At 36.9% G+C, this 20,907-nt stretch overlaps 6 protein-coding genes across 7 annotated transcripts; 4 read left to right on the forward strand and 2 right to left on the reverse strand.

Moving 5' to 3' along the window:
- Nucleotides 1-726: 726 nt before the first annotated feature.
- On the forward strand, nucleotides 727-5,101 carry LOC132198095 (pro-resilin-like). Its single transcript, XM_059621873.1, has 3 exons — nucleotides 727-808; nucleotides 3,584-3,658; nucleotides 3,817-5,101. Exons 2-3 carry the CDS (start codon nucleotides 3,596-3,598, stop codon nucleotides 4,306-4,308), a joined length of 555 nt encoding a protein of 184 aa, XP_059477856.1. The 5' UTR covers nucleotides 727-808; nucleotides 3,584-3,595; the 3' UTR covers nucleotides 4,309-5,101.
- A 610-nt stretch (nucleotides 5,102-5,711) lies between these two features.
- On the forward strand, nucleotides 5,712-6,773 carry LOC132195177 (uncharacterized). The gene is made up of 4 exons (XM_059617000.1): nucleotides 5,712-5,812; nucleotides 5,871-5,955; nucleotides 6,013-6,174; nucleotides 6,236-6,773. The coding sequence occupies exons 1-4, from the start codon at nucleotides 5,802-5,804 to the stop codon at nucleotides 6,680-6,682; spliced, it is 705 nt and encodes a 234-aa protein (XP_059472983.1). The 5' UTR covers nucleotides 5,712-5,801; the 3' UTR covers nucleotides 6,683-6,773.
- An 818-nt stretch (nucleotides 6,774-7,591) lies between these two features.
- On the forward strand, nucleotides 7,592-9,004 carry LOC132194325 (protein FAM133-like). The gene is made up of 4 exons (XM_059615510.1): nucleotides 7,592-7,661; nucleotides 7,720-7,810; nucleotides 7,888-8,052; nucleotides 8,108-9,004. Exons 1-4 carry the CDS (start codon nucleotides 7,642-7,644, stop codon nucleotides 8,942-8,944), a joined length of 1,113 nt encoding a protein of 370 aa, XP_059471493.1. The 5' UTR covers nucleotides 7,592-7,641; the 3' UTR covers nucleotides 8,945-9,004.
- Nucleotides 9,005-9,707: 703 nt separating this feature from the next.
- Nucleotides 9,708-10,942, forward strand: LOC132194976 (uncharacterized). The gene is made up of 5 exons (XM_059616667.1): nucleotides 9,708-9,794; nucleotides 9,886-9,952; nucleotides 10,018-10,182; nucleotides 10,234-10,474; nucleotides 10,534-10,942. Exons 1-5 carry the CDS (start codon nucleotides 9,784-9,786, stop codon nucleotides 10,899-10,901), a joined length of 852 nt encoding a protein of 283 aa, XP_059472650.1. The 5' UTR covers nucleotides 9,708-9,783; the 3' UTR covers nucleotides 10,902-10,942.
- Nucleotides 10,943-11,272: 330 nt separating this feature from the next.
- Nucleotides 11,273-15,459, reverse strand: LOC132194571 (uncharacterized). The gene is made up of 22 exons (XM_059615923.1): nucleotides 15,308-15,459; nucleotides 15,193-15,247; nucleotides 14,964-15,130; nucleotides 14,880-14,913; nucleotides 14,755-14,816; nucleotides 14,586-14,694; nucleotides 14,432-14,534; nucleotides 14,240-14,366; nucleotides 14,117-14,182; nucleotides 14,034-14,055; nucleotides 13,818-13,970; nucleotides 13,509-13,756; nucleotides 13,367-13,453; nucleotides 13,272-13,305; nucleotides 13,145-13,209; nucleotides 12,961-13,072; nucleotides 12,408-12,637; nucleotides 12,270-12,344; nucleotides 11,855-11,927; nucleotides 11,724-11,794; nucleotides 11,569-11,671; nucleotides 11,273-11,514 (listed from the first exon to the last, which is right to left on the reverse strand). The coding sequence occupies exons 1-22, from the start codon at nucleotides 15,368-15,370 to the stop codon at nucleotides 11,276-11,278; spliced, it is 2,298 nt and encodes a 765-aa protein (XP_059471906.1). The 5' UTR covers nucleotides 15,371-15,459; the 3' UTR covers nucleotides 11,273-11,275.
- A 668-nt stretch (nucleotides 15,460-16,127) lies between these two features.
- LOC132194636 (uncharacterized) lies at nucleotides 16,128-20,793 on the reverse strand. Of its 2 annotated transcripts, none has more exons than XM_059616051.1 (21): nucleotides 20,657-20,793; nucleotides 20,509-20,602; nucleotides 20,103-20,257; nucleotides 19,993-20,026; nucleotides 19,443-19,504; nucleotides 19,253-19,373; nucleotides 19,077-19,179; nucleotides 18,878-19,019; nucleotides 18,739-18,828; nucleotides 18,611-18,686; nucleotides 18,455-18,510; nucleotides 18,304-18,406; nucleotides 17,985-18,253; nucleotides 17,811-17,915; nucleotides 17,722-17,755; nucleotides 17,607-17,662; nucleotides 17,184-17,322; nucleotides 16,898-17,121; nucleotides 16,799-16,846; nucleotides 16,674-16,739; nucleotides 16,128-16,608 (listed from the first exon to the last, which is right to left on the reverse strand). In XM_059616051.1, exons 1-21 carry the CDS (start codon nucleotides 20,693-20,695, stop codon nucleotides 16,174-16,176), a joined length of 2,451 nt encoding a protein of 816 aa, XP_059472034.1. In that variant the 5' UTR covers nucleotides 20,696-20,793; the 3' UTR covers nucleotides 16,128-16,173. The 2 variants fall into 2 exon arrangements, with proteins under 2 accessions (XP_059472034.1, XP_059472042.1); XM_059616059.1 differs by having other exon boundaries at nucleotides 20,509-20,581; nucleotides 20,657-20,789.
- Nucleotides 20,794-20,907: the final 114 nt, after the last annotated feature.

Genomic DNA, 20,907 nt, shown 5'->3' on the forward strand with positions numbered 1-20,907 from the left:
GCATATCCGCATAGCAAAAGTAATGTCACGATGCATAGGAAAGACAATGCGAGTAAGTCACATGCAGATAATGAGCATGAGCAGGCTGCGAACTTGAATCCTCTCGCACCCAAAAAAATCCCACGATGTGATCTAGAAACAAAAAATGAGCTAAATGGTGCAAGAAAAATAAAGATAAGCATAATATGGTCCAGAGGAAACGAAACTTCAAACAATGAGAAAAATGTGTGCAAATTTTTATCAGCAAAGTGCAGAATAAATGAATTTTAAATTGTGAATCTCTGGTGTAAACATAATTTTGGCAGCTTAAGTTATTAATTTTTTTACTTTCAGCATTTTAATTCTAGTTTGACGATTAAAAAAGTTTTTGATTTGATTTTTCGTTTAATTGTTGTATTTTACACTCCATCTAAAGTGACAAACTCTTGAATATGGTGAAAAGTATTGGAAATCCAAGTCCAGTCGCGCGAATCAAGAAATTATATATTTTGTGTCGTCGCGGCCAGTTCTTGAGCCTGTTCATTTGAGCGGCAGGCCTAGTTTTTTTCCTGGCAGCGAAAACGCATGTACGTCTGCCGTGCCTGGAGAAAAGTGCGGATGGCGTGTCTCCAACACATGGAAATGCAGAGAGGAATTTTCAGCAGCACCCACCGCGTGCGCTCACTTTCTTTCGGCGGCGGCGGCATCGCCGGCCAGGGTCTGTGAGCCCCCCGCTCGGACGATCCCTTCCTGACGTGACCCCCGCCCCCACTATATATTCAGGACCGCCGAGCTCAGAGGCTTCCACTTTGCTCCAACTGCTTGTCAGGTAAGGATCAGCTTCTTCATTACTCCTCGTCTATTAATAAGAGCTCTCAACTTTGTTTCAATTGTTAATATTTTTTTAAACATATTAGATTTGACTTTTCTTTTTTAAATTGAGTATTTGAAATTATTATTAATTAGTAATTAGAAAATTATTATTTAAAAATTAATCTGACCAAACATTTTTTTTAGTTATAATCAATTTCAATACTTCAGTTTCATTTTTTTTTAGTAATTTTATGAGATTTATTTATAAATAATTTATAAGTATATTAGCTAAAAATTTTCCAAATAAATGTTTTGTTTTTTTATTCATTTCTTTTTCATGGCGCAGCATTTTTTTTCTTTACATTCAAGTTCGCGCATCACAACACTCAGAGCAAATGTTGATTGTTGCCGAGTGCTTTGATTTGGAAAAATTTTACTATTACTCAATCAGAGAGCTCAAACAATAATCAAAATACGTTTCATTGTTTTCATGCGCGAATCTTTCTTCTCTTCTGATATATGCAATAGGATTAGGATAAGCGTATTAAAATTAAGACTTTGCTAGAGGTTAAATTTACTTCACTACGAAACAATTGAACGTGACTTATAAAAAATGTTTAATTAATTGCAGTTTTAACTGTTAAAAATAATTTATTAATTACTGCATTTAAAACTTCACGCGTCTGTGCGTTTGCGTCACATTAGAGACAATTTCGCGGCAATTATTTTGTTTGTCTTATAAATTGTGGGGCGCAGCCTTGTTCATGTTTTGTTTGCATCTGAAAATTAGGCAAAACGTGTGAAAACTGGATGATAGCGCACGAGAGCGTCCAGAAAAAGAATCAAGTCACAGATTTCACTTTTTACGCGAGCAGCGACAACCGGCGCGTTTTGTTCTCCGAAATGACCAGCCGCGAGTGTGCGAGCGCGTCTCGCACAATAGAGGAAGAAAAAGCGCGTGAGCGCACTTCTATAGTTGTCATTAAAAATTCATTCCACATAACTCGCGTTCTTTCCACTCTCGCCGTCTCTAATAGACTATATTGCCCAAAACGAGACGCATTGCCGTTTACTTATGCAACACTACTTTATGTAAATGACACGGCATTGTTTCCTACTATTATTCTCGCTCTCCATCCGACACCTCCACGCGCGCAGTGCGGCAGCTTCAAACGGCAAAGGTCGCAGCCGAAAGTGATGAAAGTGCGAATTGGGCATCTCTAACCAATCGTTCAAATTTTTATGCCTGTTTTGCTTGTGAAAGTATCTCGCGTGCTTTGTGAAATTCCTTTATTAGAGGTTTTATCGACTTTTTACGACTCACTCTCCAGCTCGCTATTTTTAATTTTAAAGGCCTTGGTGTTAATTACTTCAGGTCCTAATTCTTGAATGAATTTTTCTATCAACTCTCGCAAGAAGATAATCATTAGTTTTGCTTCATTTTTATAATTACTATAATTAGAATAGTTATTATATTATTTATTAGTAAAACTTAATGGAAAAATTTTTTTTAAATAGGAATACAAAATTTTCTAATAATTTTAGATAAGGGCACTTCTTCATTACAACATAATAATAATATTGTAAAGCAGTTGTAAATTTTTTTGAATATTATATTTAATTTTTAAGGGTTCAAAACGTTTATTAATCTGCATTATTTTCATATTGGTATTTAGTTATTTCTTTTACATCTTTTCATAATAACTCCCCAATTTTCACCATGAGAGAATAACCAATAATATAAGTCCTGAAACTGGAAAAAGAGATGCTTTTGCGATAGGGAAATCAAGCTGACCATATAAGTCTCACGCGCACCGCCTTGTCAAGAGTTTCGCTAATTATCCACAACTAGATATTCGCAGGCGCGCGTGATTTGCAAACATAAATAGCATTCATCAAATTCCGAAACAAACTTTCTAGTCATTCGGATCAAATTCAGAAAACGCCGGTCGGACCTACCTATCAATCAATCGATCCCGATCAGACTTCCTCATGGGATGCGAAATTAATTGCTTAAGTAGCAGGGCCTGCTTTTTTATTATCATTAAGTTTGGGCCGGGGGCGCGACTCAATGCAAATTCCGGCGGTGAAAAGCGAAAAGACAAAAGCGGTCCGAATCAGAATGGGAATAATTGGTGCCCGCGAGACGTGAAATGTGCGTATACTTTTTCCACGCGGTGGGCGCGGGCCGATGAACTTTCTCGTCGGCCAGGTGCTGGACCAGAATGGACGCCTAATTGCATTACGTGCCCGCCGGCGTGTTTAATAATAGTAATAATGAAAAAACACGCGCTGCACCAGCCCAGCCTCCAAAACTTTCTCTAAACAGTGCCATCAAAGTTGCATCATTGCCTTTTAACACGACCGCCGAAAGGGAAACCAACCTTCATTTTCTTTCATTGAGGAGTGGCGTCTCCATCTCTCCTAGGCAAACAATTACATAAACCATAGTTTTCCCGCGTTGCACTTTCGTTTTCTTTCGCTGCTGACCCGCGGGCATTTCGCTTTTAATTTATGTTCTGTCTGCCCTACCTTGGGACATTAATTCCGAATCGGAGATTTTTAATAGCGGCGCATTGTTTCCCAAGCAGCAGCTCGCATGTAACAACCAGGGCGTGCTCACGCAATTATCAATTTAGGCGAGAGAGGAAGCGCTTAAGCCTAAGCGGTCTTTGAGGAACAGCACGTTCGAGCAATAATAATGCGCGTGCCATCTTAAATAATTGCCCTTACGACATTTTTAACTAATTGTGCTCAATTTTTTTAAGTGCAATTTTCTTATCTGTTGCAGGTGCCACCGACCATGTCTCGCGCGCTCTCCTTTGTTGTGCTGGCCCTCGTGGCTCTTCAGACCTTTGCTGAACCTGTAAGTATACTTTGCTCATTAAAGACAAAACAATAAATGTAATAATTTTCATTATTTAATTACATCATTTTATTATTTCATAAAAAATTTATATTTTTCTTAACATTCCTCTAGATAATTTACTTCAATTTTTTAAATAACATTTTTCTGTTTTCTAGCCCTCCAACTCGTACGGACCACCCTCGTACAACCCCCCAGCTCCCATCTCCAGCTACGGAGCTCCCGCTCAGTCCGCCCCTTCCGTCTCGTATGGTGCCCCCATCGTGACCTACAGGGCAGCTGCTCCGTCTAGCTCGTACGGAGCCCCTTCAAGCTCGTACGGAGCCCCTTCAAGCTCGTACGGAGCCCCTTCAAGCTCATACGGAGCCCCTTCAAGCTCGTACGGTGCCCCGTCCAGCTCTTACGGAGCCCCGTCCAGCTCGTACGCATCCAGCTCTTACAGTGCCCCCTCCTCTCGCTACGTCTCGTACAGACCAGCCTCGTCCGGCAGCAGCAGTGGATTCGGAGGAGCCGGAGCTCTGGGACTCGCTATCCCCGCCATCAAGGTGGTCAAGGTCGCAAAGGTCGCCAAGGTCGTTGGCGCCGTCAAGCTGGCTAAGTTGGCCCTGCTGAAGAAGAAGTTGCTTCTCGCCCCCCTCCTTCTCGGATAAATAGCACAAAAGTTTTACCCTTTACTTTTATATCCATTTGGCCTGTGTAAATTATATGCAAAATCGCTATTTGTCTCGCGAGTAAGGTAGCTCCTTCCGTTAGGCCTAAGTCTGCAAAGTGCCACCCTGGGTTTCCTGAATCTTGTTTTCGCATAAAGATTTTCGTAACCCGGGGTGGACTCTAGTTTTAAATGCGCAACCCCGAGGCGTTTGCGCGGCGTTCAGCGCGAGTTTCCCTTTGGGGAAAGCGCGCTTCGGCGACGCGCTCTGCTGTCCCGTCGGCTGCTGCTGTCTGGGGAGTGGAAAACCACCACCCTTCCAGCCCCCTTGACACAGTTAGCTACCGCCGGGATGGCGCGCCATGCGCAATTTCATGGTACTGACAATTACTTTTATTATTATATATAATGGTGTATATTTTTGCAAAACCCCCTCCGCGTGCTTTAATAGTTAGTCCCACCAAATACACAGATGCAGTTATCATAGCCCTGAGGTGGCACATCAACGGGAATTTATCGCATGCTGATAAATTTTTTTGCTTGTTTGCTCACCGCACAATGCCCTGAAAGCAGCTCAATGTCAGTTTACACTTCCTAGTACAAGTTCGGAAAATGAAGAAAAAAACGATGAATTATAGAATTATATCGTACAATGTTCGAAAAGGTGTGTTCAATAAACTTATATATGTCCAACCAAATATTACCAGGTAGTCCTAACAATCAAAACACGCACTCCATCTGCTATATTTGTCATACACACTTGTACAATAAAAAATTCAATGATTTTTGATAAACCACTTGCTTTTCAATTTCAATTAAACCAGAGCCCAATCAAAAACATACATTATGATATTTATATTAACAAGAACAATTTTCAATTACAAAAATAATCTGTTCTTGTCAAAGTTAAAGAGTTTCCATCTATAACTCTTTACATTTCTTGTTCACAATGTAAATCTAAGTAGTTTCTAAAAAGAGGCCGACCCAATAGCCTAATAAGCTCACGGGTGCCATAAGCAAATAATAAAAAAAAGTTTCTAAAAACAGTAAATTTTAAATGCATTATTTTTTTTCAAGACAATGTAAATGTGTATATTTTTTTTTACAAACTCAAATTTTGTCTGTAGTTTTCATTTATAACTTTGAATATCTGGATGATGTATCTCCTTATAGGCAGAGATTGCCTTGTGGTACACCAATAAACTTAATTTGCAACTAAAATAAATGCTGTTGCTATTTTTCATTAGTTAATTCCATTTTTTTTTTAATTTACTTCAAACCATCCAAATTATAATATTAAGTAGCTACAATAGCGCTGATTCAACGAGAGCCAGATAAATAATATTTGTTTAAAAGCTTGCATGATTAAATGAAAAACCTTAAACGCTGCAAAGTTGCAAGGTTATGGTTTTTGCTTATTTGCAACGAGGAGCAAAGAGGTCAAGAAGCCTGCAGAATCGCGGATCAGTCAGTTCGCAGAACGCAAAGTGAACAATGCAGCTGAGGTGAGAAATTGCTTTCATTCTGCGAAATTTTCAGTTCTTAAGGCTGAAGCTTTTTCAGCGTGCTGCTTCTTTTGACGGGCTGTGGGATAATTGCAGAGGCGAATGTCAGAACAAAAAGATCTACTCAAGTTGGAAGTGTGGTGGTGAGCATAATTAAAGGAAAATTTGTAGCTTCGATGAAAAAAAAATAATAATTGCAGGAAACGATTGGTTACAAAGAATTTAATCACCCAGTAAAGGGGAAAATTAGAATCACTCTTTGGGAAAGGACCGATCCTGGTGTCAATGAAGCGCACATTTCTTGCGGAATCAAAACGGATCTGACTGGAAATTTCACACTCAAATTTGAGCGACCAGACGAAGTAATTGTTTCTGAACGTTTATTTTAATAGACACATTTATTAATTATTTGATATTTTACAGACCGTTGACGAGATTTCAATGGCTGTAGCTAGGACCGACGAACCGTCAGACGAGCCCATCCGCACTCACTTCCCAATATACCTTAGCAACCTGCGTCCAAGTTTGGTTTTCATCAGCCTGCATGAAGAAGGCAACGTGGAGGACCAAGAAATCGGCAAACTGGAAGTTTCCGAGAGCATTTCTCTGAGATCGTCTCGATATACCAGGAAATGCGACAAGTGCGGAAAGGTGGCACAGAGGTGGCAGAAGGGCGGCAAGAAAGATGAGAATAAACCACAGCGCATTGTGGGAGGGCAGAAGAGAGACAGGGACGGCAAAAAAGACGAGCAAAAAAAGAGAGGTGATAGGTTCGGCAATAGGTTAAATAAAGTACAAAAAGGAGATAAGAGGAAGAAACGTGAAATGGAATTGGATTGCACCAAACCGAAAGGTTTGAATTCAGTTTGACGTTTCCAAACTACTGTATAACAATATATTATTGTGTGCTAAATATTTAATAAATAAATAAAACTAAAAAATAAATTATAAAATTTGAAATTTATCTCCTCAAAACCGACCAAACCACAATCGACCAAAATTTAATACCATTACTATATAACAGCAAATTATTTTCGATAATAATAAAATTTATTTGTTGAAATTAAAAAGCGATTGTTCACTTTGACACAACAGAAATGATCAAAAAAGTTTCAAAATGTGAGTATAATAAATGATGGATGCCTATTGAGGAAAAATTTAAATGTAGTTAAAATTTAAAAATGAGAAGAAAAAAGGTATGCGTTTTAGTGCCGCAAAAATTTTAAATATGAAATTTATTTTAACAATATATCCATTTTCTTAAATTGTATCATTATCAGTACTGATGTCATTAGATTCAATGTACAGAAAAAATAAGCGTGCATATTTAAGCATTTATTCAAAATGTGCTGGGAATATTTATATTAATACAATTTCGTACATACATGAAGCAAGTGCAAAATGAATATTAAAATAAAGGAAAATGTATAAAAAAGGGACAAAATTTGATTAATAGCCAAATTTAAAACAAACAAGAAAATCAAGTAGCTTAATTGCTTAAAAATGCATTTTAACGTAAGGTGCAACCTCGTGTGCAACCGAAAATTCCTTTTTTTTTGCTACGGGATTTTTTGAAATAAAAGGTGACAAAAAGGCAGTGTTATTTTGATTAAATTATTTTTGTTTAAAATTCATTAATCTTATGGCGCGCAACAACAGGAAATTTTCAGGCACATTCCTTCGTGAGTGGAAGTGCTGATAATTGTTTTTGTTTATTATTGCAAGGTCAGTTTTCACTTCTAGATGTTCAAAGTGAGCAAAACGAAGAGATAAAGAGAATCGCGCCGGACTACAACTCGCACTTCATTGACATACTGCATCAGACAACAATGGGAGCCATGAGGGCTTTGTAAGTAGCCCTGAGCTTTTGTTATAATGCAAAAAAATTTGAAAGCGTGATTTTGTAGGTTCACCCTATTAACTGTAACGTGTGCTCTCTCCGTGCAATCGTCACCCTCAGATTCGTTCAAAAGAAGCTCCAAGGTTGGAAGCATAGTGGTAAGTTTTTTTATAAAGTTTTGTTTTTGTCCTTTCTGAAATTGACCCCTTCATTTTTTCACTAAATTTGTTGCTAGGAAACAATTGGCGCCGAGTTTTTTGAAGTACCTGAGCTAGGAGATATCAGGTTTACCTTCTGGGAGAAATATTACCCAGAGGAAGACAAGCCAAAGTACTCATGCGGAATTAAGTCTGAATTTCCTGGAAACTTCACAATGCAATTTAAAAAACAATCTGGAGAGGTAAGATTTATGAACATGCTTGTTATATTGAACAAAAAATATTTTCCAATTGTAGACTTCCAATGTATTGGTTGAACTCAAAGAGAGTGACAAACACGAAAAAGAACCTGGTCCATTGAGAGCGTATTTCCCTCTAGATATAGAAAACATAAGGCCCAGCTCAGTTCTGATAGGAGTGTTAAATGATACAGTCTCCACTCCCGGATTTGAGTTAGGACTGGTTGAAATTTTGCCAAAACAGAGTAGAGGTCGCCGATCTACTAAACGTGAGACTCAAAAAATTCAAGAAAACGAAGAGGAATCACTCGATTACACCAAGTCGGTGGATAATGAGCGCACAAAGAAACATACAGCTGAAAAGGAACAAAGAAAGGAATTAGATAAATTGAAGCTAGTAAAGACTGTTCAATCGGGGCCCCAGAGCAAAAAGAATGGAAACAAAGATCCGGAGTCTGAATCGGATGCGGAGAAAAGCCAGGACAAGGAGGCAAAGCACGAAAGGAAGCACAAGCGGCAGGAAAAAGCAAGTAGCAAAGAAATTCTATCTTCAATCGCTTCTACTGAAGCAGAAGTGAAAGCCGAAAAGCGCCAATGTGGATCAAAAAAAGTTAGCGGAGTGAGTCAGCGTAAAGGTGGACCAAAATTATCCGGTGAAAATAACCAACAGTCTGTAGCTCCCGAAAAGCCTACAGAATCAGCAGGAAAACTGAAATTGAGGAAAAACGTTTCAAAACCAACTGAGAAGAAAAAGTCCAAGAGCATGAAAAGTAACAGTGAAAAAGAAAATTTGTTAAAGCGCAGGGAAGAGTTGAAGGGACTTTTGGGTGATGTTCGAGAGAGGCTGAGGAATGCCGACAATAAAGATACAAAGAAGGCAGACAAGGAAAATTGAGAGTTTATAAAAATGTACATAAATTTGAATTGTAATAAATATCTTGTTTAAATTATAACTAAAAAATGAGTATTCTAATTTTTTTACTCGCCATCACAAATGACGTTTATATAGCTTTCATCCTTAAAACAAAAATGCAAATTTATAGCAGTCTATGACATGAAAATTTAAATTCAAATAAATAATGAATTTGTACCAACTAATATAAAAAAATTAAGTTATTCAATTAGCCTACTTTGAAAAATCAATAAGTTGACCTCATAATTCTTTCTGTCACGGTGAATTTCTTTTACCCCTCTGAATTTAAGTTTTATTTCAACATAACTCTCAAATGTGACAAATATTATTTTGCTTTTATCTAAAACATAAATTAAAATAACTTTCATTAGAGGCAAATAAGATTTAAGATTTTAATACTCCTAAAAACCACTATACATAAAATAATTCAATTTGATAATTAAAAAAATGTGTCTAATGTATAATGTGCACAGCAATGGATTAAAACTATGCAAGCAGCCTGACTTAAGCGTTGAGCAGGTTGCATACCTCAAACATTGTTTTTCCTACGCTATCATTCTGTACGATGTTTTAAAAACTCGTCCTGATAAATATAAACCAAGAGCAAAGGCACAACTTACTACTTACAAAATGCTTTCATATCAAAACAGCTGAAATCGCAAATATGCATAAAGCACTTTTCGGCACATTACATTCAGAGTCAGCACCAGCCTTGTTCTTCCTCATCTTGTTTGGGAAAAAAAGCACAAACACAAGGGAGATAAAGACACTAGGTTTTGGAATTTCTGCCTTGTGAAACCAGTAATCATCTTTCTACAGCAATGAGAGTTTGGTAAGATAGTCGCACTGAAGTACTACCAAAACCAGCTAAATTACTTTGTTTCCAACTAAGATCTTATTCATTTTACGTCTAAATTTTGCAGGAGTCCTTTCACAGTTTTAAGCTTATTTCTCTTACGAGCTTCGTCGGAGAAAGTTGGCACTCTGGTGGTGAGAATTTCTATGAGCAAATTTTTTTAGAAATTCTCTTTACGTGCAGCGTTTCTTTTCAACAGGTAACCATTGGTCTCCAAGACTTTATTTTTGACGACGGAAAAAGCGTAACAATCACGATCAATGAAAAAACTGAGCCAAGAAAAAGGGACAAGCCAAAAGTTTCTGGTGTCATTGAATCGCACGTGGCTGCAAATTTCACCTTGACTTTCATCAAGCCTGATAGTGTATGTCTTTTTTGAAGATTTAAAGGAAATTTTTAAAGTGTTTCAAAATAGACAAACGAGACAATTTATCTCGCTGGTCCTGAAAATGGAGGAAAAAATACAAAGTTCCCTCTAAGCACCTATTTTCCAATCAATCTGAAGTCTATTCGTCCAAGCACCGTCAACATTGAAATGCAACAAGGAGACCAGCCGAACGTGCGACTTGGACAAATGGAAATTATTGGATACGCGGAACCATTGACAAAAAGGAATGCCGAGGAAATAGTGGAAACCAGTAATATTAATTTGTCAGGTGAGTTCAACCTTGATCCTGACTTCAATGAAAATAACAATACGTCCAATTCAACACAGAAACCAAAAAACAAGTCGTCGACCAAGTTAAAACCAAAGAACATCGAGACATCAAGGAAAAGACCCTCGACGAAAAAGTCAATATCAAGGGGAAAAAATCCAACGACGCCAACGCGGCAACCAACAACGTTAAGACCAACGTCGACGACAAAATTTCCGTCAACGACACAAAAACTGTTGCCAACAAGAAAATTGCCATCGAAGACTTCATCGACCACGCGAAAACTGTCGTTGGCAATGAAAACGGCAAAGTTGACCTCCAAACGGTAGCCGAAGACAAAGGCCTGGAACTCGTCAACAAGGAAAACATCGACGATGAGAACAAATTAAATAAAAAAGTAGATATTTTAACGGAGGAGAGGGATTGATTATAATTATAGATGCATCTGAATAAAGCTATGGAATGAGAGATCAGTTTTTAAATTAATTTATAAGCTCAATTAGTTCTCAAAAATAGAACAAAAATGAAGAAATACACTTCATATTACACTCATAAAAATTTTTGAATTTTCAACAGTATGATGCTGAACTTTTTTGAATAATGTGAAACTCGATACGAATGCTTTTACGCATCACATAATATTTTCTTTAAAAAATCAACGATTTTGATAATAATTAGCTTTTCAATGAAATGAAAGTTTTTGATATCCTATTACATAGTATTTTTCGTTTTTTTCTTCTGGAGTTAGAGGTCAATAATTCCAAACCAATAAAAACAAAAATATTTATGATCACCTGACTTTTAGTTGGCTGGTTCACATATAAATTTTTGTTTCAAAGAGCACACTTCGTCTTTTAACGAGAAAAATTTCTTTTTATAATCATATTCCAATAGTATGCAGTCTTTGTTGTCGCCAGCAGTGATTCTAGCCTTGCCATGATCAACGGCATTGAAATACTCGCCAGTACCGCACCACACAAAATATCCTTTGCAGCCATAGTCAGTGGCGGAAGTCCAAAAAGTTGTGTCTTTTCCCGGACCTGATTATTTAATCGTTAAATTTTGATGACTTTGATAAGATTTATTTGGGCTACTTTTCAACAAGTCCATGAGGCAGTCGCCTTCATTTTTGTTGTCAAGGGAGAGGAGACGCATGTTTTTAGTGCAGCACTGTGAATATGCATCGGAATATGTGCGCTGTGAATTTTTTTTTCAATATGCCGCAAAGTTGACAAAATTTAATAAATACCATATCTTCACTAATCAAGTAATTTCGACCACAAGCATTTATAGAGTTGAAAATACCAGTGTGTTGCTCGGCTAGTAAAATTTAAGCACAAATTAAGGTGCCGAAAATGATTATTTTCTAAAATCACTTACTTCCTTTTTTATCTGAATCTTCATCTTCATCATCTGCAGTTGCAGCCTGTCTTTTAATTCTCAAAGATCTAGCCTATTGAAATTTTACTCTTATATTATTTAGTTAATTATTTTGGTCGGTACACAAAAACCGCATGTAAGACATTAATTTTTGAATATTTTGAGAATAGACCTAAATGCATAAATGAATGTGAAGAAGAAAAAGTCCAACTCTAAATTTCTGATTTGTTGTCAAAGCGACCACCTATTTATCACAATAATTAATATAGCCAAATAAAAGAGACCAAAAATTAAATATTCTATCCTACAATTCAATTATTTCTTATAATTAAAAAAGTGATCATTCTTATGAAGCGTGACAATTAATCAATCAGTTTGTGAATAGAAAAAAAGTATGGACAAAAATATAATTTACCGCTTCCATGGCAGCCGACTTTCCAGCATTCAGTGGGCACGCGGTAGGACATTGTGGCAAACAGTTTCTGGGGTCCTAGATTTACAGAAAGTCAATTATGTCAGATCAGCTGTTCTTGAGAATCACATGCGCTCATACCCTGCAAATGTATCGATACATCTGGTCGCATTTGTAGGCGACCAATCCAGTTTTTGCCGGGTTGAGGTCCAGCGCAATGCAGCTGCTGCCTTTGCGATTGTTAAGCCGAACGATGCGTTGCTGCCTTGTGGAGAAGGGTAGTCGAGGGTTGTAAGCGCTGCACCACGTGAAGTTCAGAGCGCAGTTTACGTCTGTTCCACCCACCCAAAACGGACCACTCCGCCAGTTGTCTGTAAAATAATCAGAACGTCGCAGCAAGACAAGCAGAGGTGAGTAAAACACCAAAATATTTGAAAAATAGGATTGAAGTTTTACTTTCTTTCGGCAATGTATATCATTAATTGCGTTAACTACCGTAAATTACCAATTTTAAATTCAGTTTTCCTAGAAAATATCTAAAAATTCTAATTTAAAGTAATTAAGGGAACCTACCCCTATACTCAATACCCATGAAGAGAAGCATAAAAAATTTTAATACATGGCAAAAAAATAAGTTCTTAGAAACTATCCAAACAATTATGACACACTGGACATTTGAATATTTTTTAATCACCATTTAATATGCCCAACAACTCTCTAATGCACTCAATTTCAGTTTCGTCCGAAACGCTTACTAGTTCCATACGGTCCTCGCAACAGGCATTTTCTGACTCCTGCCAGCTTCTCTATTTTTTGTTTTTTGTTTTTAATGGAAAGTATTGATTGATCAGTTTTTAATGGCGGGGAAATTTATTTACCGTGGATTTTCCTATGTAATAATTGAATCCACAGGCTGTTTTTATTGGTCCAGCAACTCCCGGACCTGATAAGAAATTCACAAGTTCAGTTCGATTGGGCAGTTTTAGGGTTAAAATTATAGAATACTTGAAGCTCGAAAGTTGAAACTGCCCGCTATAGCCTTTTAGTTTAAAATTTAATAGAATCATGTTGAGCGCTCTATTTTGAAAAGATGATTTTACCTTGGATTGACATTTTCCAGAAAAGCATTCCTGGTTGCAAGATTTGTTTCCAATAATTGCATTTTCGTAAACACTAGCGCCTGGCTCCTATTATGTTAAAATCAATGTCAAGGTTTTAAATTGATAAATTTATCACCCATACCATGCAAATGAATTTTGATTGCTGAGCACAATCTCTAGTGTTTAGAGCTACTTCGGAATAGGTTTGCCCTTCTGGTATGGGGGTGAGACTTGCGACCACGCAGTTCTTTTGCAATGGCTCGGCTTCGGCCCACAACCACTTTGGCACTGCAGCAAAAGGAGCGGTGCACCACGAAAAGCGACCGGGACACCCGTTACTTGTTGCCGAAGTCCAGAACTCTGGTTTGTCCATCCTCTTCACTTCTCTATCTATTTCATTACGGACCAAATTATTTGATTTTTTTCCAATCAAAAACTGAAATGTCCAAACCTCTGAAAAGATCAGACACGCAGTTGATATCTGCTTCCGATTCAATTGTCAGCAAATTCATTTTTTTCGAACAACAAACTCCCATTGCTTCCTCAAAACTTGCCGTGGTAGTAGATATGAAGTAGTTTTTCCCACAATAAGTTTTAGAAATTCCTAATATACAATTTTTAAAGTTTTCAAAAATAGAACAACAAAATCAAAGTAAATATATAATACCGTCTGCAGAGGTAGGTGGATTCTAAAAGAAATTAATTCTGCTTTAAAAATAAAAATTTAATTAACTTTATGAACTTTGATACATTTGATCCGCATTTTGGACAAGTTGGATCTGAGCAAGATTTGGCAATGAATGTTGTGGCTGTTTCCTGAGAATTAAGAATCAAATTATTTGTCCCGTTCCTATAAATTATTTTAATTTAAACCGGTCTGCTTATTAAACCAGTTGCGGCGTTGCAAATTTCTGCATAGCATTGTGAAGGAACGTCGCAGAAAAATTTCAATTTGGTTTTGCATGTCTCATCCGTTTTTACAAAGGCTCCAGACTTCTCTCTAAATATTAAAATCCAATTAATTTTTGTTATTAGAAAAAAGTAAAAGAAAAGTTTAAATTTTACACTGAGAACGCGGAGCACTGAGCGTTGCCATCTATTAAATAAGTACCGTTTTGCGCTCGAGAATCTCCCCAAAATTTCGCCTTCCCCGTCGGGTCAAGGTTTCCTTTCATTAAAAAATTAACAAAAATCAAAGTAACCAATTTAAATTGGCCACCTGTGGTTGCAAGCAGTGCAATTATTTCTTGCTCTTTCGACTTGATATCTGTGACGCCAAGCAGGAGATTCCTACTCCTGCAAAACTTGAGCGCCTCAAAATAGCTCATCTTTTAATATAATATAATAATTATTTAAGTGAACATTAAGCTAGAAAAAGTTTTGAATACTTCAAAAGTTGGGACAAAAAAGTATCTCCTTGTGCCAATTTGAGGTACAGCCAATCTTTTCACTGCAATAGTTTTTTGTTTCAATAAACGTGTAACACAAGAAATACATAATTATTAATTTTTACACATTAAATTGCAGTATGTTACTAAAAACCTAGGCTGTAATTGAGTGATTTGAGAAAATAATTTCGGAATTTCACCAATCATACAGTTAAATCACAGTTCACAGATATACGTCGAGGATTGTATACTCGTTCAAAGTAAAATTGCATTGAGCTGAAGTCGCGCTTGATTTTGCTGCCGCTCTTTGCATCTGAGGCACATTCCGAGAAGCACTTGATTTGTCTCGATGAACCAAAAATGCTGCTTTGCCAGACTTAAAAATATCATTAAGGAAAATAAATTTTAGAGTGAATTTTTTAAATGATGTGTTAATACGGAATGAGGATCGTTGGGCATAACCACTTAGCTGACAGGAGCTTCGAACCTGAGGCTGCACCAAACAAAATGTTTATCAATATTAAAATTACCAAAATAATAAATTTTTTTATACCTTTGAAAATTTTATCAAGCATAAAAATACAAGCGCAATCAAATTCCAGTTTTTTGATTGCATTTTCACTTAAATCCTAGAGAGCAGACTTGCATTTTGCTCCAGGCTAACTATGTTGCTGACATCCTCGATTGACGTGAATTCAGGCGTTGCAAAAGCGAGACTGGCTGTGGAATATTTCATTTCCACCCACAACGGGAAACAAAGATTCGCATCCTGTGTTACGGCAAATTTCAGTGGGAACGAAGGGGAAGCTTAAAAAAATTATAATCGAATTTTGAATGATGCATCGATGAGCCTCTTACAAGGTACTACCAAAACTACGTTTAAAAAATTTTGATATTCAAAGTAGAGTTTCAGGGGGGGGGGAAATAAATCTGGTTTCAGCTATATATTTTTGTGTTTCATGATGACTTATGTCAACGTATTGGAACTTTCCCACGGCAAAGAGCACAATAAATATCATTTTTTGTTTCTGTGGGGATTTTATGATGGAAATTTGATGATGATTGTCATCGCAGAGAAAAAAAATGTATGAGTCGATTTAACCATGTCATAAAATATAAAATAAATCGGAGTATAGATTATAGAAAAACTATCTAATTTAATGCATATTTTTGAATAGCTAAAAATTTAGCGACTAAGCATTTGCCGAGGGATGTATTTTTAATGTTTAGAAAATAATAATGAATATATGAAAATTAACCACAAGATACAATGATAAATTATAGAGCACTAACTTGCCCATCGACTGGTCTATGCTGTCATATAAAAACTTCCTTATTAATTTTCTTTTGAATAGTTTTTTTTATTTGTTCGTAGTTCATAATATTATTTAAATTTAAAAGGTAATTTGTCCTCTGTGTTCAATTCTTCAAAACAATTGTATTGAAAAGACGATTCAGCGATGGCGAGACAGGCCCGGATACGACGCCGGCAAACTTTTGAGCAACCGATTCACACACAAAGCCCAATTTGGCAACACAAAATTCTCGCACCAACTGTGTCGATTGGGACGTGTCGAAATTGGCGCTCACGCAATTCTCAACTTCCAAAAAACTGACGCTATTCGGAGGGTTGAAAAAGGCGTTGAAGCCCTCGTAAGCCAGCATTTCTCCTGTGCTGCACCACGCGTATTTGCCTCTGCAATCTAAATCCGTTGCCGAGGTCCATACTTTGGGCAGATTGGGAAAAGATGCGCGCATGAATTTGTTCAGGCAAACCGACTCTTCGGCCGAGTTGATTGCCAAAAGTCCCATTCCCATTTTACAGCACGTCTCCATAGCCTCTTTCATAGATTTCTATCGGATAATTTTTTTTTATATATAGCAAATTTAATTGTATTTTTCCTCAAAGCTCAGCTTACCGGTTGATCAAAAACTACATACGTTGAGCCACACGCTTTTGATGATTTTTCCACTTGCACTAAAGCCTTTAGAAGAAATTTAAATAATTAAATTTTTTAATCAAAAGTGCTTTCAAGTAGCAAACCGAGCAGTTTAATTCAGGGCATTTTGGGTATTTGCACGAAGTGTTTTCCTTTAAAAAAAATATTCATGAATTAGAAAAATAAATAAGTCTACGTCATACTTTGCACAGGTACATTGACTGCTGCTCACATGGTAGAGTAGTAAGACCGAACCTAGATAGCTTTAGATCTATGGCAACGCATCTATTGATGCCTGAGCTTGTCTTTAGCAAATGAGTGCTAATTGAATTGCGGCTGTTGCACCAAGAAATTTCTCTTCCTTCACACGCCTTGTCAGAAGCCTTAATCCACGCTCGATCTGAAGACGCCTCCATTTCCTTAATGCCTGAAGTTTAATATGATTATGATTTGTAAAAAAAAAACTGATTCCCATTTCAAGCTCATCACCATCGGTTTGAACAAGTTGACCTCCAAAATGGACGTATTGAAATAAATCCCTAACGCAGTTCAGTTCCTCGTAACTCTCGATCGAGGCCAGCTCCAGTCTCCTTTCTTCACAACTTTTTTCGGCGTTATCAAACGTAGCCTGGTGTAAAAATTTAAATTCATAAATTTTATTTATATCGGGCTTTAATTTATCATGTACTTGAATTTCAAAATGAATTTTTAGAGTCACTTAAATAAATTATTTTTCAATGAAAAAAGTATATCCTGCTTTGCACATTTTGGCTAATGCCGTAAATCATGAGCAATCCCTGACCTAGGTCAAGATTAAAAGGCTACAAAACGATGAAACGTCATAGAAATCCATCCAGAGAGTCAACTCAAATTCAAGCACTAATTTTTTTGATAATATGTTCGAGCGCTTACTGTGCCAATGATTACTTCATAATATGCGTCGCACATGAAATAACTTTTGAATCCGCCTGCATTGATTTCAATTTAGATGCATAACATGATTTTTAAGATTTTCTTATAGCTTTACCTGATCTCCTGTTTACTTCATTTTGGTTAGCTACCTGAATACAAATTTAAATTCATTGTCTTCGATGATAAAAAAAAACTTTGACGTACCCTTTCCGAAATATCCACCTTACTTGGGCAGCTGTTTGTGTAATTTTTGCAAGTGCTCGTTCTGGATAGGGAAGTAGTGCGTGGAGCGTCTGGAGCGGCTCTGGACTTTTTTTTAAAATTTTTATTAGGTATTATCATTTGTGATAAAGTACACTGATGTGTTTTTTTTTTTACTTCGCACAATACTGCCATGTTATTTATACAGCCTTTCCCGGTTAGTGAGAAGGTAATTTCATTTGAGGCGATTATCTTCGAGTTGAGGGCCAAGCAGTCGGAATCCGTCTGGGCTGCAGGATCGAATGGCATTCTTGGAAGAGAATTGACCGCTCTATTATTTCCGCACCAGGAAAATCTGCCCTGGCAAGTCTTTCCCTGGTCCGTGCCTGAAGTCCACATCCACTTTCCAGTGTCGGACGGGTCTCCAGTGAATCGCAATATTCCATCTATATGTTTTTCATAAAAGGAATAAAATTGCAAATTACAAATTATATACCTGATAAATATTCTTTGACGCACTCAACGTCATCGTCAGTCATTATTGAAGCAACTTGCATTCCAATGTTACAGCAAGCAGTCGCCGCATCATAAAAATTTACCTTGTGCACATGTTTTAATTGAAAGTATGTGTGCAATTTTTCTCTTACCTTAGTGTCAAGGAAAAAGAAATACTTCCTGTTGCATAACCTTCCTCTTTTGCCATCTGGATATTTTGGTTAATTTTAAATTAAAATTTTTATGAATTATTAATCGTGTGCTTCTATATGTTCACAAAAAAATGAAAAATTCTAGAAACAACAAACCGAAAATTGTATTTGAAGGACACGCGGGGCATTCTAGGTCTGGACAGGCCGAAGTAAACATAATCGAGTGGTTCAGCTGCGAAATTTTGTTTAAAACGCAATAATATATTCAAAGACTTCACAAATACATGGCACTGCTCGCAAACAAATTGAGGTTGATTGGCTATCGCCACTTTTGGCGTGGTAGCCATAGGGTTAGGCGCCGGCGCCGGTGTCACCTGTAGATCGAATTTAAATGTTCATTTCAAAATTTAATTAAAATTTTACCTTAAATCTTGAAATGAAATTTGCACGGCAGATGTCCCTGTAACATACTGTGGGCACTTCGCAGAAAAATCTGTTCAGGCTCCCGCAATTATCGCTCGATCTGCTGGCGATCAACCCTCGGAGGTCACTCTGGTTGCTTGCTCTGCGAAAATTTTTCATTTGAAAATGTACAGCTCATAAAATAGCGCAAAAAACGTACATTGAAAAAGAGGGGCAAGTCATTGATGCGACCCTATCGCTTATCTTCTCCGCTCTGCCTTCCCAAAAAACAAGCCGACTTTGTGCAGTCAGATTAACACCACCTGAGATGTGGTTTAAAGAATAATTAATTGTTTTTTTTTTTTTTTTTTTTTTAAAGGTTTTTGAAGTTTTTACTTATGTTTGCGTAGTACTTAAGATAAGACGAAAATACGAAACCCTCATGAGTTTGATTTTTGAGGGTGACCAAGTCAAGACCTCTTGATCTGCAATACTTTTGCGCATCATGATACTTCAGCTGAAAATTGTTATTTATTAATTTTTGTTCACACGCATTTTCATTTTTCGATTATAAATATATTTCAACCTGCTTGTCAAGAGGGAATAAATACTGAAATCCACCAATCTGCACAATATCCAAAAGGTTGTCTGCAGAAAAGTTATATTAAGTAAAAATAAATCATTATAATGACTCACAGAAAAAATTTAGATCCGCATCGTGTTTACTTTTGCGATACTTCAGCTATACTTTTGCTATTCACTTGCTTTACTTTTTAAAAACTGTATACCTGTTTAACACGGGCCTTATGAGGGAGGGTTTTTATACCTGCTCGTCAAACTATTGTGTTTTGTAAAGAAAGGAGGGGGAGGGATGCAAACGCATGTATTTTAGAGCGCGGCCGGCAAGGGTCGCGCAGCAGGCGAGCTGTCAAAAGTAAACCTAGAGTATTGCAAATGTATGCGTGCGGGACCGAAAAATAAGCGTTTTAGACCGCGAGACGTGATGAATACTAAAAGTATACTAGAAGTATCGCAATTGTAAACACGATGGGTACCTAACCGATTTCTGTGAGGAGTAAAGCTTTTCTAAATTTCCATCCGCGGTCAATTGAAATAACATGTCGATTGAAACTTACACCAGCCGTGGCAAAGTGGTTTTAAGCGGCGCACCTATTAAAAGTAAATATTTTTATAGACTTTTATATGCAGAAAATTTGTGCAAAAGTATTTTATGAATAATATTCACCTCAGAGCTGCAATTAACAGAGTTTTTATGTTGCCAATGCACATTGAAGAAAAATGGAGGAAGCGTTGGTGGGTTTATTTTAAACTTTGATGCAAGATTTCCACACATTTGCAGACAGGTACTTTCTCTGCTGCTATTGATTTGCGATGACCAAGCTATTTAATTAAAGCAAAAGATAATTATTTGAATTCTTTAATATTTTGTAAAAGGGATTTTACATTTTAGAAATCTCAATCCCTTTGTAAATAATTGTTTTTCAATTACATCCAGTTATGCCGCATAAAAATTATAAATTATAAAAATCAATCAAATTCAGTGATTAAATTTCAAATTAAAAAAAGCATAATTGGAAAAAATTAAATTATTTGTTTTGGCTTAATTAATCTTAATTTGTTCCACAGCTTACCATCTACACTGTTTGTAAAAAACAGGAGTGGGTTGAATTTAATACTCTGAGCATCTATAAGATCATATCCTATCTGAAAACCAATGGGTTGCGACTGCAATTTTCCACAAATCCACTATTAATTAGAACCGGCGCTTGCCAAACTCACCCAATTAAGTACTAGCAATAGTATTAGAAGGAACTTCATGTCACATGCGTAGTGGAGCACAGATATATGTGCATTTTTTTTCCAAAAGAATTCAAATGTTGTGCAAACCTAATACAAAGAAATTAGAGTGTTTCATATGGCTCAATGATCAACGCGACAGGGCATGGAGCTGTTACAAGAGTAGGGACCCATTTCCGTTTGCGCTGCCATTACTGCCACCGTGATGACGAACAGGGCTTCCGATCAACAGT

This window comes from Neocloeon triangulifer, unplaced genomic scaffold (assembly GCF_031216515.1).
Source record: "Neocloeon triangulifer isolate White Clay Creek 2 clone unplaced genomic scaffold, ASM3121651v1 ptg000001l, whole genome shotgun sequence".
Taxonomy (NCBI): Eukaryota; Metazoa; Arthropoda; class Insecta; order Ephemeroptera; family Baetidae; genus Neocloeon; species Neocloeon triangulifer.